The 19,124-nt window shown below is 44.8% G+C and overlaps 1 protein-coding gene across 1 annotated transcript in view; it reads left to right on the top strand.

Annotated features, from left to right (window-relative positions):
* LOC115478337 (autoimmune regulator-like) overlaps positions 1 to 19,124 on the top strand; it is a 135,174-nt gene that overhangs the window by 68,860 nt on the left and 47,190 nt on the right. Inside the window, exon 11 of the mRNA XM_030215641.1 lies at positions 13,730 to 13,930. Coding sequence (XP_030071501.1) covers positions 13,730 to 13,930 — 201 coding nt within the window. The remainder of the gene's footprint in view (positions 1 to 13,729; positions 13,931 to 19,124) is intronic.

Raw genomic sequence — 19,124 nt, forward strand, 5'->3', positions numbered from 1 at the left:
TTTGAACCTTGTCATGAAAGTACTCGGCTAGAGTTTGAGGAGAAAGCGAAGGGGGAGTAGGGGGCAAAGGCACTCAGAGGAGGGAGTTCAGCATGGCAAAGAGAAGGCGAAAAAAGTTCTGTTAATAATGCTGATTGGCTTGTTAAACCAATTAAGTTACGCATGTAGTTACAGAATACGCTTGGATTTTGGCATGGAATGCTAGGTGCGCTATATAGAATCCGGAGGTGTATGTCTATGCCTACCTGCAAACTACATGCTATTAAAGATATGCACATAGTTACAGAATAGAGCTGAGGCCAAATATTTGCTTATATACATATATGCTAGTATTCCTGAACATTTCCATGTGTAACTGATTGCGATATATTAGCTCCTACTTTACAGAATTAACCCCTTTCTCACTGGAGGAGTGGCCGGACTTTGGTCCTGGGGAACTGAGGAACTGAGTTCGATTCCCAGCACAGGCAGCTCCTTGTGACTCTGGGCAAGTCACTTAACCCTCCATTGCCTGCCACATTGAGCCTGCCATGAGTGGGAAAGCGCGGGGTACAAATGTAACTAAAATAGAGGGTCGTAAAGGTGGAGGAGTAGCTCTGTATGTGAGGAATGATATCACGGCGACTGAAATGACAGGGACCTGGGGAAAGGAAGAAGCGATATGGATCACCTTAAAAAGAGATGATAGAACCTCTGTCCACGTGGGTGTTGTCCACAGACCCCCGTCACAATTAGAGGAACTAGATAAAGATCTGATCGCAGATATTCAAAAATTAGGAAAGAAAAAAGAGGTTCTGTTGATGGGAGATTTCAATCTGCCGGATGTAGATTGGAAGGTTCCGTCTGCCAAATCGGAAAGAAGTAGAGATATCGTGGATGCTTTCCAAAGTGCTCTGCTCAGACAAATAGTGACAGAACCCACGAGGGAGGGAGCGACGCTGGATCTGGTGCTCACAAATGGGGATAGTGTGTCAAATGTCCGAGTGGGTGCACACCTGGGAAGCAGTGACCATCAAACGGTTTGGTTTGATATGACGGCTGAAGTGGAGGGCGGCCACTCTAAACTCAAAGTCCTGGATTTCAAGCGTGCTGACTTTAGTAAAATGGGGGAATACCTGAGGAAGGAGCTGATGGGCTGGGAGGACGTACGAGAAGTGGAAGGGCAGTGGTCCAGGCTGAAAGAAGTAATAAATAGGGCCAGAGACCTTTATGTAAGGAGAGTAAATAAAAGCAAGAGAAAAAGGAAACCGATATGGTTCTCCAAGCATGTGGCTGACAAAATAAAGGCTAAAGAATTAGCGTTCCAGAAATATAGAAAATCTCAAGAACAGGAACACGGGGAGGAATACCGGATGAAACTGAAAGAAGCTAAGAGAGAGGTACGTCTGGCGAAGGCGCAAGCGGAAGAACAAATGGCTAGAAATGTAAGGAGGGGCGACAAAAATTTCTTCAGGTATATTAGTGAAAGGAGAATGACTAAAAAGGGAATTGTGAGACTAAAAGATACTGTGAACCGCTATGTAGATAATGATGAAGAAAAAGCCAATTTGCTAAATAGATACTTTTGTTCTGTTTTCACTGAAGAAAATCCTGGGGAAGGACCGCGAGGGACTGGCAAAAGTACACCTGAGAATGGAATGGATATAGCACCGTTCACGGAAGAGAGTGTGTATCAACAACTTGGAAAGCTAAAGGTGGACAAAGCCATGGGACCGAACGGGATCCACCCCAGAATATTGAGGGAGCTCAGAGAGGTTCTGGCGGGTCCTCTTAAAGATTGTTTAATAAATCCTTGGAGACGGGAGTGGTTCCGAGGGATTGGAAAACGGCGGAGGTGGTCCCTCTTCACAAAAGTGGTGACAGGGAAGAAGCTGGAAACTACAGGCCGGTAAGCCTCACTTCGGTTATTGGAAAAGTAATGGAAGCGATGCTGAAGGAAAGGATAGTGAATTTCCTGGAAGCCAATAAGTTGCAAGATCCGAGACAACATGGTTTTACCAAAGGGAAATCGTGCCAAACGAATCTCATTGAATTCTTTGATTGGGTAACTGGAGAATTGAATCATCGACGTGCTATAGACGTAATCTACTTAGATTTTAGCAAAGCTTTTGACACGGTACCCCACAGGAGGCTCTTAAATAAACTCGATGGGCTGAAGATAGGTCCCGAAGTGGTGAACTAGATTAGGAACTGGTTGACGGACAGACACCAGAGGGTGGTGGTGAATGGAGTTCGCTTGGAGGAGGGAAAGGTGAGTAGTGGAGTGCCTCAGGAATCGGTGCTGGGGCCGATTCTGTTCAATATATTTGTGAGTGACATTGCCGAAGGGTTAGAAGGTAAAGTTTGCTTATTTGCGGATGATACTAAGATTTGCAACAGAGTGGACACCCGTGAGGGAGTGGAAAGCATGAAAAGGGATCTGAGGAAGCTAGAAGAATGGTCTAAGGTTTGGCAATTAAAATTCAATGCAAAGAAATGCAAAGTGATGCATTTAGGGAGTAGAAACCCACGAGAGACTTATGTGTTAGGCGGTGAGAGTCTGATAGGTACTGAGGAGGAGAGGGATCTTGGGGTGATAGTATCCGAGGATCTGAAGGCAACGAAACAGTGTGACAAGGCGGTGGCCGTAGCGAGAAGGTTGCTAGGCTGTATAGAGAGAGGTGTGATCAGCAGAAGAAAGGAAGTGTTGATGCCCCTGTACAAGTTGTTGGTGAGGCCCCACCTGGAGTATTGTGTTCAGTTTTGGAGGCCGTACCTTGCGAAGGATGTTAAAAAAATGGAAGCGGTGCAAAGAAAAGCTACGAGAATGGTATGGGATTTGCGTTCCAAGACATATGAAGAGAGACTTGCTGACCTGAACATGTATACCCTGGAGGAAAGGAGGACCAGGGGTGATATGATACAGTCGTTCAAATATTTGAAAGGTATTATCCGCAAATGAATCTTTTCCGGAGATGGGAAGGTGGTAGAACGAGAGGACTTGAAATGAGATTGAAGGGGGGCAGACTCAGGAAAGATGTCAGGAAGTATTTTTTCACAGAGAGGGTGGTGGACGCTTGGAATGCCCTCCCGCGGGAGGTGGTGGAGATGAAAACGGTAACGGAATTCAAACATGCGTGGGATATGCATAAAGGAATCCTGTGCAGTAGGATTGGATCCTCAGCAGCTTAGCCGAAATTGGGTGGTGGAGCAGGTGGGGGAAGAGGGGTTGGTGGTTGGGAGGTGATGATAGAGGAGGGCAGACTTATACGGTCTGTGCCAGAGCCGGTGATGGGAGGCGGGACTGGTGGTTGGGAGGCGGGAAATACTGCTTGGCAGACTTGTACGGTCTATGCCCTGAAAAAGGCAGGTACAAATCAAGGTAAGGATACACATATGAGTTTATCTTGTTGGGCAGACTGGATGGACTGTGCAAGTCTTTTTCTGCCGTCATCTACTATGTAAAATAAAATATTCAAAATCATTTAACCAGCCAGGAATAGCACTTAACCGGCTATCCGGCAATATTCAATGGGGGATAGCCGGTTATTCCCCACTGAATATTCCCGGTTAGTGCCTAGGAGACAACCGGCTATATCACATGATATAGCCAGCTATCCCCGAATGTTCAATTCATATTCAGCTATTATAAGTGGCCACATTGGGTTGCTTAAATAACTGTTATATCTGAATATTGGCCCCTAAGTGATTTACAGATAACACATTTCACTTCAGGCCACCTACTGAGGTCCCATTAAGTTACCCTTTTCACACCTCAGGTTCATCTTCTGTGATTCCAAATACTCTGAATTCCGAAAGATAATGGCCTCATCTATATAAATAATTCTCACCTCCAACGTTCTGAAGCTCACTCTGTGGCAGGGAAACACTGAAGCCCTGTACTGTTGGTAGGCTAGCTAGGCTGTCAGCACGCACCACTCACTCTCACAATCACTCTCACTCATAGACCCACCCTCAGCCACGCCCCTTCCGGACATAATTCACCACCCCAACGTTCTAATGAAGCCTCAAGAAAATCTGCAACTTCCAAGGTGGTCCAGATCAAAATTTCCCCATGAGTGTCTGCCCTGCCCTCGCGTCACAACGTGATGACGTAGAGGGCGGAGCTATCACACTCAGCGAATTTCATAACAAGATGAAATGTCATGTCAAAAGCATCACAAACAGTATCCCACCTGGGTCGATCCCAAGATGGCGCTGTGACCAGACACACCTGAGTCTGCTGCCGAGGTGACCCCGGTGTTTTCTGTTGGTTTCGCTGCCTTTGTGGTTTCCTTGATGGGGAAACGAAGGGGGAAAGTCAAGGAGCATTCCTCGGCTCCTGGGGCGTCCTTGGCGTTGCGACAGACGACCCTGCAGTTTTCCAGACAGCAGCCGGGACCTCGGGGAACTTCGACCCCTTCTGCCGCTCTCGACGCGTCGGCGTCGATTGAAAGCGCTAACGGGGCTTCCCTGAGCCCCGTAGAGCGCATTGCTCCACCTCAACCCGGAAGGGAATTACTGGCAGCCCAAGCAGGAACGGCGAACGGAGACGCTCAGCCTAACCTTCTCGAGGAAAGGTCTGCGGTAATAGAACACGAACCCCAACCTAGAGAAGCACTTTTCCAATCAGCTCTACAGGTACTTCCACTGGATATTGTTTCAAAACTATCTCAGGTTGGTGATCAGGTTCAAGTCCTTCCTGGAATTTCTGGTGTGGTAAGACCTGCAATTGTGACTTTAGAGTCACTATGGGACATGGTACATAATATCCAAATCTCCATGCAACCTACTTTAAAAGAGAATACTGAAAATATAAGAACTCTTTCCGAAGCTGCGCTACTCCAAGCACAGGTATCTGCACAATAGGCCACTAAAATGGAAAATTTGAATATTAAATTGCAAGAGATGGGAACTTTAGAGAATGTTTTGGTTAAAGACAATATTTTTCTTCATAAACGGACGGAATACCTTGAGAACCAGATTCGTAGACTTAATCTTAGGTTCCTAAACTTCCCTAAGTCTCCTTTAATTTCACCTCTTGAAATGGTCAAGAAATATATGGTGGACATTCTTGGAATGGACAAGGATTCATTGCCCCCCATAACAAGGGCCTATTACATCTGGAACCCACAGGGAGACGATCGAAATCTCCCAAGGGTGGGGGATGGAATGAATTTAACTTCATTCCTTGAAAGCTCACTGGAGATAATTACACAGAGGTCTACTATGCTTGTTACCTTTGTATTGGAGCCTGACCGCAATGCAATACTGAGACTCTCTTTAAGACACTTAGAAAACTTGTTTATGGGCTCAAAGGTTCGTGTTTTTCCTGATCTCTCAAGGCCTACTCAAGCTAGACGCAGGGCTTTCTTAGATCTGCGTCCTAGAGCGTTGGCATTGGGGATCAACTTTGTATTACGTTTTCCTTGTATATGTAATTTGATGCTAGAGGGCAGTCAGTTTCAATTTGTAGACCCTAAACAGTTAAAGGAATTTCTTGATGCTAGAGTAGATACGAATGTTATGTGCCTTCCATAATAGCAGGCTGGGATCAGTATCCCCGAGGTATGCAAAGGGAGGTTTTTCTTTTTATTGCCTTTGTAAATATAAATTTTTGATTCTTGGGATCAATTTCTTAATTTGTGGACGAACAGGCCTTAAACTATATTCTTTGTTTTGTTATTTCCTTGTCAATGCCTATTGCATATTCATAATTTGTTGTGAAATAATGATTAACATTGATAAATAAAATAATAAAAAAATAAAAAAAAAACAGTATCCCACCTGAAGCCAAAACCATACCTGCCATCTTCGCTGACAATATTTCCAAATTGGTGCCTGCTAAACATGCCCCTCGCAACCGTCCTGCTTGCCCCACTTCCACTCCGGGCACCGTTATTCCTGCAGCCGCTCATAGCCCTACCTCCCTCCCGGGACCAGTCTCTCCTTCCTTCACTCTGCGCCCACAAAACCTTTCACTCTCTCTGGAAACAAGCAGCGCTGGAAGCCTAGCCCGGCTCTCACTCTCTTCCTGAACCGTTCACTCCCTCCAGCCGCTAACACACATCGCGCAGGCGCCCTAACCACAGTGATTCCCAACGCCAACATCCGCCCCACAGCTGAGCCTTCAAAACTGAAGCAAGGGATGCGACACAAATGCTGCCGCGTGAACGAAAAAAAATCCCCTCGAGGCCTCAGCTTCTGTGCCTGTGTATTGCACAAAAAAAAAACCTCACAAATTCCACACCGACTCCTTGACGCCAACATCCACCCCACAGCTGAGGCTTCAAAACTGAAGGAAGGGACACGACACAAATGCTGCCGTCTGAAACAAAAACAATGCCCTCGAGGCCTGAGCTTCTCTGCCAGCGTATTGCACAAAAAAAACCCAACAAACAAACATCTTCTACTACAACAAAGCTCTGCTCTCTCTCAGGAAACAGGTACAGTTTGCATAACCTTTCAAGGACATCTTTTCCCCCTGGGACATCAGAAGGTTTGTTTTTGTTTCTTTTCATGTGTTCATTTTCTGCCCTTCACAACCTTTTAACCTCTTTGCGGCTTTCCCTGTCAGTTTTCACAACAGGGAACTACAATAACCTGTGCTGTATTACATGTAATCCAGTTACATTTGTGTGATAAACAAATAAATGTTACCAACAACAGAGCCGGCTGATACACCTACACAGTAAGCTTAAACCAAGGGAAAAACACTGTTTCCGGACAATCCACACAATACCTCAGTAAGCAGCTTCTACTACAAAAATGCTGTGATAAACACTGAGGATCCCTAAATATAAAGATGGTATTAAAACAAAACTTACCCCCCCCCCCTTTTACTAAAGCTTATCCTCAACACTTCCCAGAAACCATGCATGCCTAATGTAAGGTCATGTCATTGCAAGGGCCATGTATCATATGTTTTCCAAATATAGCATGGAGACGTGGGCATTTTTCTACATAGGGGGAAACCGGGGGGGGGCGGGGGGCTGACACCTGACAGCACGGGGAAAGAGGGACCACAAGGGGGGAGGGGTCCTGCGACCACACAGAGGGAGGGGGGGGAGGTATCTCTGCCACACACACAGTGTCTCTCTCACTCTCACACACTGTCCACCACACACTCTATGTCTCTCACTGTCTCACATTCACACACACTCTCATTCTCACACACACACTCTCTCACACACACACTGGCACCTACACTCTCTCTCTCTCACACCCACACATTCACTCTCTGTGTCTCACACAATCACTCTCACACACACTCTCTCAAACATACACACACCGAGGAAAACCTTGCTAGCGCCTGTTTCATTTCTCTCCGAAATGGGCCTTTTTTACTAGTCTTAAATAAAACAAAACGTGAAACTATGGTTTTTTCTAATCCTAATGTTCCTTCCCCATTTCCTCCAACTTTGGATGATACACCACTTGCTTATAGTGAAATTCTAGGAGTAATTGTTGATTCTAAATTGGCTTTAAAAAATCAGATAGATAACATCACCAAATCCTCCTTTTTAGCACTTTCTCGTATCCGTTCAGTTAGACCATTAAAATCACCAGCATCTATCTGTGCCCTTATTTTGGCATGGTAATTACAAGGCTAGATTGCTGTAATTCCCTCTACACTGGCCTCCTACTCTGCTCTCTAAAGCGACTTCAATTAATTCAATCTACTGCAGTAAAACTGACACATTGGGCACATCGTTTTGACCATGTTACTCCTCTTCTTCATCTTGAACATTGGCTCCCAGTCTCCTACTACATTAAATAGGGCCGTGCCTAGGGTCTCTGGTGCCCCCCTGCAGACTATCAGTTGGCGCCCCGCCCATGGTACTGAAGAAAAGACTAGACTAATTTCATATTTAATATAAAATGTTTATTCACCTCTTAGTTCACAATTTACTGTATAGCATCAATGGTCTATACAGGAAGCATATCTGCACAAGCAAGAAATGTACAGGCAAAGAAGTCAGAATGCTTGCTACATATTTGTTCTACCCTGCTTATATACTGTTTTTCTTTGCTATATGACTAATCTTCTCCTGACATCACGTGCATGCTGTACCATACCATAAATCTTTGATCTTGAGCAGAACATGCCGCGCCTGTTCCCTTCATTATTCCCTTTTCCTTTTCTCACAGACAGTCAGGCGCCTTGCCCGTTTTTCTTCATACTTCAGCACATTCTTTCTCCAAGGCATGGGGGAGGTTGCATTAATCACTGTCAGCACTTCCTGCTGCTGTGACCTTTTCAACTCTTTCCACTTTATATTTCTTACAGTACCTTGCCATGTATTTAGTTTTGAATATGATGGTCTTAGATAAAGAAAATGGACTAATTTATGTAATGTATGTGAAATTTGTGCACTAGTAGGTCAGGCTGGCCCATGGTATCACACCATATATATGGCTTTGACTAGGATTGTCTAGTTGAAGGGAATGAACTATATGTGAAATCTGTGCATTAGTCAGGCCAATTCACTACAGGCTGCAGACAGTATGCATGGCAAATACCACCTTATTCATATTGCAGCCAGTCTTCAAATGGTTTAAGAATCGCCCATTTTTCTATCAAAAGTATATTTCCTGAAGACCTCTACCTGCTGACCCAAAGTAATGGCTTCCTCCAAGGGCTGTCTCCCCCTCTGGGGGACTTTCTATCAGTCCATCTATGAACTAAGAAACCTCTCTGGGGCTCCTCAAGACCCCAACCTCTCCCTGCTGCCCAAAATCCCAGAGGTAATTTCAATCTTCACCTTCCTGTCTGCATGGCTTCCACACCCTGAATAGTGGCAATTTTGGTGGACACAGAAATTTTCTGTGATCTTTCTTCAGAATGATCTAATGTACCTGCAACCAAATGACATGACACAAGTGTTTGAATGCTTCACTACGTTGTGAAATCCTCTTAAGCCTTAACTCATTAAAAAGCACTTATTCTCCTTTGCCTGGCGCTTGCTGACCACATTGGAAAACAGAACCATGCTTTTTTTTTTCCAAACACAGCTGTAATGATTCATTAAGAAAAGCTTACTGCGAGGAAATAAAAGCCTTCTCCCACCAGACTGTCGGCTTGCCATGTTCTCCTGGTATGCAGGAGGAAGGTTAATTTTTTTTAAAATACAACTGGACGGCGCGGCACCCTTGAAGGCAGGCACCCCCCTGCGGTGCTTACCCCGCTTACTGGGTTGGCACGGCCCTGACATTAAACATAAACTCCACATGCTAACCTTCAAATGCCAGAATCCCTCTGCTCCTGCATACCGACAGTCGCTCAAAAGAGCATGGTTCGGGATAAGGTATCTTTCAAAGATATCACCATAACAGGGAAGATAGAGTATCCTGATAGTGAGGTTGCAAAAGAGATTGTAGTAGATCGGGTATCTTTAAATAACAATAAAAATCAGACAAAAGATTGCCAATTAATACTGTCAAGTACTAAGCATGATGTACTTAGGAACAACAAACATAGTTTGAAATGTCTATATGCGAATGCCAGGAGCCTAAGAAATAAGATGGGGGAGTTAGAATATATTGCACTAAATGAAAAATTAGATATAATAGGCATCTCTGAGACCTGGTGGAAGGAGGATAACCAGTGGGACACTGTCATACCGGGGTACAAATTATATCGTAGTGATAGGGTGAATCGGATTGGTGGAGGGGTAGCATTGTATATTAACGAGAGCCTTGAATCAAATAGATTGAAAATTCTGCAGGAAGCAAAACACTCCTTGGAATCACTGTGGATTGAAATTCCATGTGCAAAGGGGAAAAGGATAGTGATAGGAGTGTACTACCGTCCGCCTGGCCAGGACGAACAGACGGATGCGGAAATGTTAAAGGAAATCAGGGACGCAAACAAACTGGGCAACACAATAATAATGGGGGATTTCAATTACCCGCATATAGACTGGGGTAATGTAACATCTGTACACGCAAGGGACATAAGATTTCTTGATGAAATCAAGGACAGCTTCATGGAACAGCTAGTTCAGGAGCCGACAAGAGAAGGAAAAATACTAGACTTAGTCCTTAGTGGTGCTCATGATCTAGTGCAGGGGGTAACGATACGAGGGCCGCTTGATAACAGTGATCATAATATGATCGGTTTTGATATTGGCATTGAAGGAAGTGAAACTAGGAAATCAAGTACGCTAGCGTTTAACTATAGAAAAGGTGATTACGACAAAATGAGAAAAATGGTGAAAAAAAGACTGAAAGGAGCAGCTCGCAGAGTAAAAAACTTGCATCAGGCGTGGATGCTGTTTAAAAACGCCATCCTGGAGGTTCAGGACAAATATATTCCACGTATTAGAAAAAAGGGAAAAAAGACTAAACGTCAGCCGGCGTGGCTAAACAGTAAGATAAAGGAAATCATTAGAGCCAAAAAACAATCCTTCAGAAAGTGGAGAAGAGAACCAACTGAAAGTAACAGGATAGATCATAAGGAATGCCAAGCCAAATGCAAAGCGGAGATAAGGAGGGCAAAAAAGGACTTTGAGAAGAAATTAGCGTTGGAAGCAAAAATACATAGTAAAAACTTTTTTAGATACATTAAAAGCAGGAAACCGGCCAAAGAGTCGGTTGGGCCGCTGGACGAAAATGGTGTTAAAGGGGCGATCAAGGAGGACAAAGCCGTAGCGGAGAAATTAAACGAATTCTTTGCTTCGGTCTTCACCGAGGAGGATTTGGGGGGGACACCGGTGCCGGAAAGAATATTTGAAGCGGGGGAATCGGAGAAACTAAACAAATTCTCTGTAACCTTGGAGGATGTAATGGGTCAGTTCAGCAAGCTGAAGAGTAGTAAATCACCGGGACCTGATGGTATTCATCCCAGAGTATTAATAGAACTAAAAAATGAACTTGCGGAGCTACTGTTAGAAATATGCAATCTGTCCCTAAAATCGAGTGTAATACCGGAAGACTGGAGGGTAGCCAATGTTACTCCGATTTTTAAGAAGGGTTCCAGAGGAGATCCGGGAAATTATAGACCGGTGAGTCTGACGTCGGTGCCGGGCAAGATGGTGGAGGCTATTATTAAGAATAAAATTGCAGAGCATATACAAAAACATGGACTGATGAGACAAAGTCAGCACGGATTTAGTGAAGGGAAGTCTTGCCTCACCAATCTAATGCATTTTTTTGAGGGGGTAAGCAAACATGTGGACAATGGGGAGCCGGTTGATATTGTATATCTGGATTTTCAGAAGGCGTTTGACAAAGTGCCGCACGAAAGACTCCTGAAGAAATTGCAGAGTCATGGAATCGGAGGTAGGGTATTATTATGGATTAAGAACTGGTTGAAAGATAGGAAGCAGAGAGTAGGATTGCGTGGCCAGTATTCTCAGTGGAGGAGGGTAGTTAGTGGGGTCCCGCAGGGGTCTGTGCTGGGTCCGTTGCTTTTTAATGTATTTATAAATGACCTAGAGATGGGAATAACTAGTGAGGTAATTAAATTCGCCGATGACACAAAATTATTCAGGGTCGTCAAGTCGCAGGAGGAATGTGAACGATTACAGGAGGACCTTGCGAGACTGGGAGAATGGGCGTGCAAGTGGCAGATGAAGTTCAATGTTGACAAGTGCAAAGTGATGCATGTGGGTAAGAGGAACCCGAATTATAGCTACGTCTTGCAAGGTTCCGCGTTAGGAGTTACGGATCAAGAAAGGGATCTGGGTGTCGTCGTCGATGATACGCTGAAACCTTCTGCTCAGTGTGCTGCTGCGGCTAGGAAAGCGAATAGAATGTTGGGTGTTATTAAGAAGGGTATGGAGTCCAGGTGTGCGGATGTTATAATGCCGTTGTATCGCTCCATGGTGCGACCGCACCTGGAGTATTGTGTTCAGTACTGGTCTCCGTATCTCAAAAAAGATATAGTAGAATTGGAAAAGGTACAGCGAAGGGCGACGAAAATGATAGTGGGGATGGGACGACTTTCCTATGAAGAGAGGCTGAGAAGGCTAGGGCTTTTCAGCTTGGAGAAGAGACGGCTGAGGGGAGATATGATAGAAGTGTATAAAATAATGAGTGGAATGGATCGGGTGGATGTGAAGCGACTGTTCACGCTATCCAAAAATACTAGGACTAGAGGGCATGAGTTGAAGCTACAGTGTGGTAAATTTAAAACGAATCGGAGAAAATTTTTCTTCACCCAACGTGTAATTAGACTCTGGAATTCATTGCCGGAGAACGTGGTACGGGCGGTTAGCTTGACGGAGTTTAAAAAGGGGTTAGATAGATTCCTAAAGGACAAGTCCATAGACCGCTATTAAATGGACTGGAAAAATTCCTCATTTTTAGGTACAACTTGTCTGGAATGTTTTTACGTTTGGGGAGCGTGCCAGGTGCCCTTGACCTGGATTGGCCACTGTCGGTGACAGGATGCTGGGCTAGATGGACCTTTGGTCTTTCCCAGTATGGCACTACTTATGTACTTATGTACTTATGTACCTGCATAAACTGATGATCCTATACTCTCTGTCACACAACTCTTCGATCTACCTCTAGTAACTTTCTTTGTGTTCCTTCACCAATGGCTCTTCACTTAACACTTTCTCGCGAGACAACTTTTAGCTACCTAGGTCCTAGGTCTTGGAACAATCTTTCCTCATCCCTCAGAGTGGGCATGTCTTCTCAATCATTTAAAGCAATGTTGAAAACACTTATTTTCTCTGCTGCTTTTTCATCTGCATCGTAGATTTCTACTTTTTATTTATTTATTTATTTTGGTGCATTTGTACCCCACACTTTCCCACATAAGCAGGCGCAGTGTGGCTTACATAAATTAACAGCATACAATTCAATATGGAGAAGGCACAGAAATAGGATGCGGCAGGAGGGGAAGATACACGGGACGACACGGGTAAATGACAGGGGTGAGGAGACAACAAGGGGAAGAGGGTAAACTGAGGATTAGCCAGGGGGATAACCGGATATCTCCCACTGAAAACATTTCTGTTTAGGCATAGTCTATAAACCATGCCTAAATCTAGGCACAGTTTATAGCATATGCTTAGCGGGTTTATAGCAGCCATGTCTGCGCCTAACTTGAGGCACGTCCATTTACTGCCCCCTAAGTTAAGCACAGAGCAGGTGTATTATATAGCCCTATACGTAATTTTTCAGAATGCACATGACCCGCCCATGGCCACACCCCCTTTGTGTCAGTGCACATTAGAATTTATATACACCACTTTAAAGAATACGCTTAGCAAATTGTGTGTATAAATTCTAATTAATTCCAATTTGTGTCAATCATTGCTTAAGTGGCAAATATTGGTGCTGATTGGCTGTTAAGGTAATTAAATTGTGCACGCAAATCCAGAATACGACCAGATTTGCGTGCACAATTTCAGTCACACTATATAGAATCTGGGGGTCAGTACCTAATGTACTTTAGTAAAAAGGCCCCAAAGTTTCAGACCCCTGATCCACTCCTAGATTCTTTACCCCTAACCACGCCTTATGCATGTATATACTAGTATTTTAGTGTTATGTATGTATCTAGCACCTAAATTCAGGAGCCCACAGTATAGAATTACTAAATAATGCAAATGACAATACTCCAGCTCCTGTAATGCCCTTTAGAATTTGTCTCTGATTGGATGTAGGTATCCAGGTAGCTTTTGTTTCTACAGTATATTAGTGGGAACTCTGTGGGCAAATGACTCTAGAAAGAAACTTGTCTACCATTGCTGAGACATGTACCATCATTCAAATCTGTTGAATTCCTTTTCAGAGAAGCCTTTATGGACAGAAGATGGCTGGAGAAAGAGAGCAGATTATTCCAAAGGAATCTAACGCAAGTTCAGATGTGTCTTTTACCTTCAAACAGCCACTACCTCCTACATCTTCTCTCTCACCAATGGCTGTGACAGCACCAGTGACCATACGACCAGCGCAATTCATGGGCTCTGAGAGACGACCAGTCACTGTGAGGGTAATTCTATAATAGGGCACTTTGGGTAAGTGGGTAAGCAGGCACCTATTTCATACCTATTCTAGGAAGAAAAGTAGGCACCTACTTTTCTTTATAAAATACTAGTGCAGGTGACAAAAAACATGCTTACATTTAAGGTGTGATCATTGACATGGCCCTATGGCTCGTGTAAATACTTGTGCATGCTCTGAGGGAGTTCTCAGAGAAGAGGAAGCCCCCACTCTTTTGGTAAGTGAACATTACTTTGCTGAGAAATTTGGTGACTTGAAGGTTGGAATAGAAGAGAATCAAGTCAAATCAAGTCATTGCTATAGTCGCAGTAGGTGGTGGACACTTACTTGGTAGGGTAGTCGCACAGTGCTGTGGCAGCCATGGAAAAGCCACCTGTAGTGAGTGTCTTTTCCAATGCAGTCAGTCCTGAGCAGCTGAACTAAAGACTCCCTTTTGGAGCAGGGTAACTTGGCAGCTCTGCAGCATCGGGTTCAGAACCAGGGAAGATGGGCAAGTTATTTTCTCCCTCCATTGCTCTGGTACAAACCAGGAATGACAAGGGTGGACAAACTCAGAGCGATATTTATGAGCAATGTGTGAGGAATAAATTTACAAAGTTTTAAGTGTAAAACAAGCTTCATAAATGGAAGAAGCAAAATAAAATATTTAGCCTTCCTTGGTTCTTCTGAAAAAAATACAGACATAGTGGAGGGTGTATTAGGATAGTTTTCAAAGGAATTTGCCCAGTACACAGCTACTCTTGTACCAGTAGATTTCTCTACTCCAGCCTAAATTTGCAAAGGGAAACTCTATGAGACCACCCTCACCAGAGACACATAAACATACACACACACATAAGCGCTTTTGCTCCTCAGACACATGCATACACACGTGCATAACAATCTCTCACTCTTCAATCAAACAAGCTGGTACACACATGTACTTTCTTGGCCTTCAGACAGGTGTGCATACATATGCATGCACTCTCTCGCTTTTCACTTACACATTACACTTGGTCTTCAGACACACGTATGCATAGTCTCATTCTTCAGACATACAAGCATGTGCATGCTCTTGCTATTTAGATACACACACATATGCATGCACTCTATCACTTTTCAAGACATAAACTCAATCTCTCTCTCTCTCTCTCTCTCTCTCTTCTAGGGCTGTTCTGCTGGTCATCTGCTCATTCAGTCTTTGCCACCCTAGCCCCCACTAAGTCTGCCCACCAACACGTAAAGCTCTTGCATTTACTATCAACTCTTTTCCTCAGTCTACAACAAAATCCTTGGTGCCTATATTGAGACCGCAGGAGGAAGCCCGGCCAACTTCCACAGTCAGTGTCTAACCTGGAAATTTAACGTCAGGGCTGTATCCAGCAACCAGCATTGAATTTCCAGTTTTTTTGGGTGGTCATTGCAGACAACAGCCCATCCCTGGTTCTTGTAGTAAAGAGTACCAGAAATATTCCTTCTCTAACATACAAATAATCCTGAATGTCACTCTCCTCTACGATGAGAACTGAAGTAGCTTAGGCTAGGATGAAAGCTATCTCAGTGGAACTAAGATTTCCCTTTGCTGGATGGATGCATTATTTCTCTTAAACAGAAAGTAGATCTCTTCCCAGTATCCCTTCAGATACATCGTGCCTCTGAAGTTTTTGAACCTAACCACATATTTAGAATCTTTATTACTGCCCTCTGCTGGCTTGCTGAGTAGAGCCAGTTGGAAAGTTGTTTTCATAAAGATTAGGCCCATTCTATGCAGGAGATGGTATGTAAAGATAAGGGGATAGTATATCAGTTCATGAGAAACCAAACTGCTATAGAATCCAGAGCTGGGTCTTGAAAGGCCATGGGCTAATGCAGGTATCTTGTCAAGACTATTACTACATCCACAGCTGTCTACGGGCAGAATTAGCCCCAGATATTCAATTCAGGGCCATGTCCAGGTTCGGGCATTGAATATCCAGGGCTTTTTCATGTGCTAGCCGCCAGAGTTTATGTGGATCCCGGCCCATATTCAGCTGGGACCCGCATAAAACACTTATTTCAGGCCTTGGCTGAATATCAGCTGAGACCCACATAAGGGATGCAGGTGCCTTCTGCTCCCTTGATCCTCCCCGCCCTCCCTCCTAACCCGCAGAAGCAGAGAAGAATACCCCCCCCCCCTTCTGATCTCGCCCCCTCGGAAACACTTGAGACTGAAATTTTCCAGAAACAAGGATTTTGGCCCTGAGAGAACTGTGGTTAATGTATTTAAGAAATGTTTTGAAAACTGGGAAGAGAACAGAAGAACAAAAATGTTCCACAGAAAACAAACAGCAAAAAATGGAGATGGCCAGGGGAATAATTGTCACTGGAGCCACAGTGTGGTTAAACATTTAATTGCTGACCTGAAATGGCTGTGTTTTGGCAAGTGCCTGAATCAGGGTTCCTAGCATTAAAATAACATTATATAAATTTTTGCAAAGAGCTTTATACATTTAAATATAAAATTACATATAAAAACATGACAAAAGACACATCTCTCTAATAAATGAGCTGTGACTGATGTGTGTCACTTCACAGGTAGACAAACATGGTTTAATGGGACAGAGTCAGCATGGATTCAGCTGAGGGAAGTATTGCCTCACCAATTTGCTTCATTTATTTGGAGGAAAAAGCCTCAAGAAGCTCTTCTTAAATATATAACTGTATTAAGAGAGCTAGGACTGCTTCATCATGGGCAAAAAACCTCCTGTGTCAATAATATACAGTCTCCTTCACCATATTACTTAAGCTTAAGTGAAAACAAATTTCAATGAACACTTAGCTTAAAATGTTGGGTCAACCATAAGGTGCTGGTGGGATGGGAGGGTGGATATATGTTGGTCTGTTTGACCGTCAGAGGTCAGAGCTGGTCATTCTGAATGTCTGTGCCCCTAATGTTTTCGCTCTCTCCTTCTTTCAAACACTGATTAAAGTTGTGGTGCCATATCTTTAAGATGGCCGACAGGTAAGGAGCTCAGGTGGGAGCTCCTCGGGTCGAAAAGAAACAGACCCACCTGGACCATCCAACGCCATCCAAGGACCGGATCGAGGTAGACCAGAGGCAGACCGGAGTGGACCGGAACCAGCCCGGAGCCGTCGGGAACAGCGGGAGCTGCGAAGCGGCGTTGCTGAGCCCGAGACCGGCAGTGGAAATCTGCTTGTGGCGCCACGAGGCCGCGCCGCATCTCCGATTAAACTGGACCAAGGGCCTAGCTGAGCCGCCCAGGTCGCCCTTGAATCAGCTGAGCCGAAGTGAAACCAGAGTGGGGCTGATCCGAAGATCCCGGACCCCGCAGCTTTCTAAGGAAGCGAGCGAGAGCCCCCGAGGCCGACCGGAGCCCCTGCAGCCCCATCCAAGATCCCGAGTGGAGTCTTCCGCCACACACGAGGAGGTGGAATATCTCCTCTGCACGGGACCTGCCAGCGGAGAACCGGGGGAGTCGCGCCGAGACTGAGCGCCAAGACGTTCCAACCTCCCCACTGCCCCGTCTCCAACTACCACCGGAAGCCGTACCGAGCCCGAGGTCGATCACGAGGAGGTGGAATATCTCCTTTTGACAAGACGGCAGCTTCCGGGAACGACGATCGAGTCCTGCCGATAGCAAACTGAGGGAGCCACGCAGAGGTCGAGCGCCGAAACACCCGAGCGAAACACGCGGCCCTGATAACTGAAGGCCCGACAGGAACCAGTACGAGACCACGAAATCGCGCCCCTACAGACCGAGCTCAGCACTCCGGAGAAGGCAACAAGGCCGCGGACGTCCCAAACTGATCGAGAGCACGGAATCCCCCCCCTTCTCCGGAAAAGATGCTAGATCAAGGATTTGTGCCGACAGGGAAGCCGCATGAGAAGCAACAGAGCCTCGGGCCTCCTGGACCGGCACTGAAAAGGAAACGGTAGGTTCCTTCGCCCGAACCCGCACCACAGACACCCACACCTACTCCACAGACGGCCTCCCCACACCGGCAGTGCGGTGCGGAAGAAAACACTGTTGAACTGGTAATAAATAGAACTCAAACGAGAACACTAGAGTTAAAGTACTCCCGAACTGAACTGAATGCTTTGGTCTATACTGCTTGCACTGCTTGTCTGCCTTAACTGCATGCACGCTCACAGTCTCAATTTAAAATTTCATACTTTGTTTTGCTTTGCTTTAAACTGAAGACAAATAAGCTGCCATGCTTAAATAGCACCATTTCCTGCACTGACCAAATGTATATGCCTTGAATACCTAACTGAGCCACCTTGCACAAGTATGCACCAACTGTAGATACATGCCTGCCTGCTCTAATCACAAACTAGCATTATCAGTAGAAACAGTTGCCAAGCTTAAATGCAATGCAGGCTGGCTTGCTATGAATTGATGCCAAGCTTTGAACTGTTGCTAAAGCTTAATGCAAATGTAAACTGTGAATTGTTGCCTAGCTTTGAATTGTTGCTAAGCTTAAATGCAAATGTAAGCTGTGAACTGTTGCCAAGCTTTAAATTGTTGCTAAACTCAAATGCAAATGTAAGCTTTCCCTCGCTTTGAATTGTAGCCAAGCTCAAATGCAATTGTAAACGTCGAACTGCCAAGCCTCATTGCAAATGTGAGCTTGACTGCTTAGATGTAAACCAGCTGAATGTTTGCCACAACGCCTTAGAAATAGATATGAATACCAGTAAAACACTCTTAACCATCCATTGTCTCTCCCTACTCTTATATGCAAACACAACCTACAACCCAGACAACAACAAACCCATTGCCCACAAATCACACAGCATTCACATACACACAATGCCCACCCCAAAGAACATCCACAACAACTCACCCACAATACAACAATCCTATGTACAACCGATCAACAACCCACCAAACCAAAGACACAACAACCAACCAAAAGGAATAATCTCCGGACATGAATACCGCCGACTAAAAGAGGAAAACAACAATAACAACAAATTCAACCACCGAAGAAACAGACAACTAATAAAAATAAACACATCGAACCCCCCCACGGAACCATACCACTCAGTCCAAATAGGATACATCAATGCAAGATCGGCAGTAAGCAATTCAGTAGATATACTAGACTGGATTACCACAGACAACTTAGACCTTCTATTTATCACAGAAACCTGGTTCCACAGCCCCACAGACCCTGCCATCCTAGAAACATGCCCACCA

This window comes from Microcaecilia unicolor, chromosome 10 (assembly GCF_901765095.1).
Source record: "Microcaecilia unicolor chromosome 10, aMicUni1.1, whole genome shotgun sequence".
Lineage (NCBI taxonomy): Eukaryota > Metazoa > Chordata > Amphibia > Gymnophiona > Siphonopidae > Microcaecilia > Microcaecilia unicolor.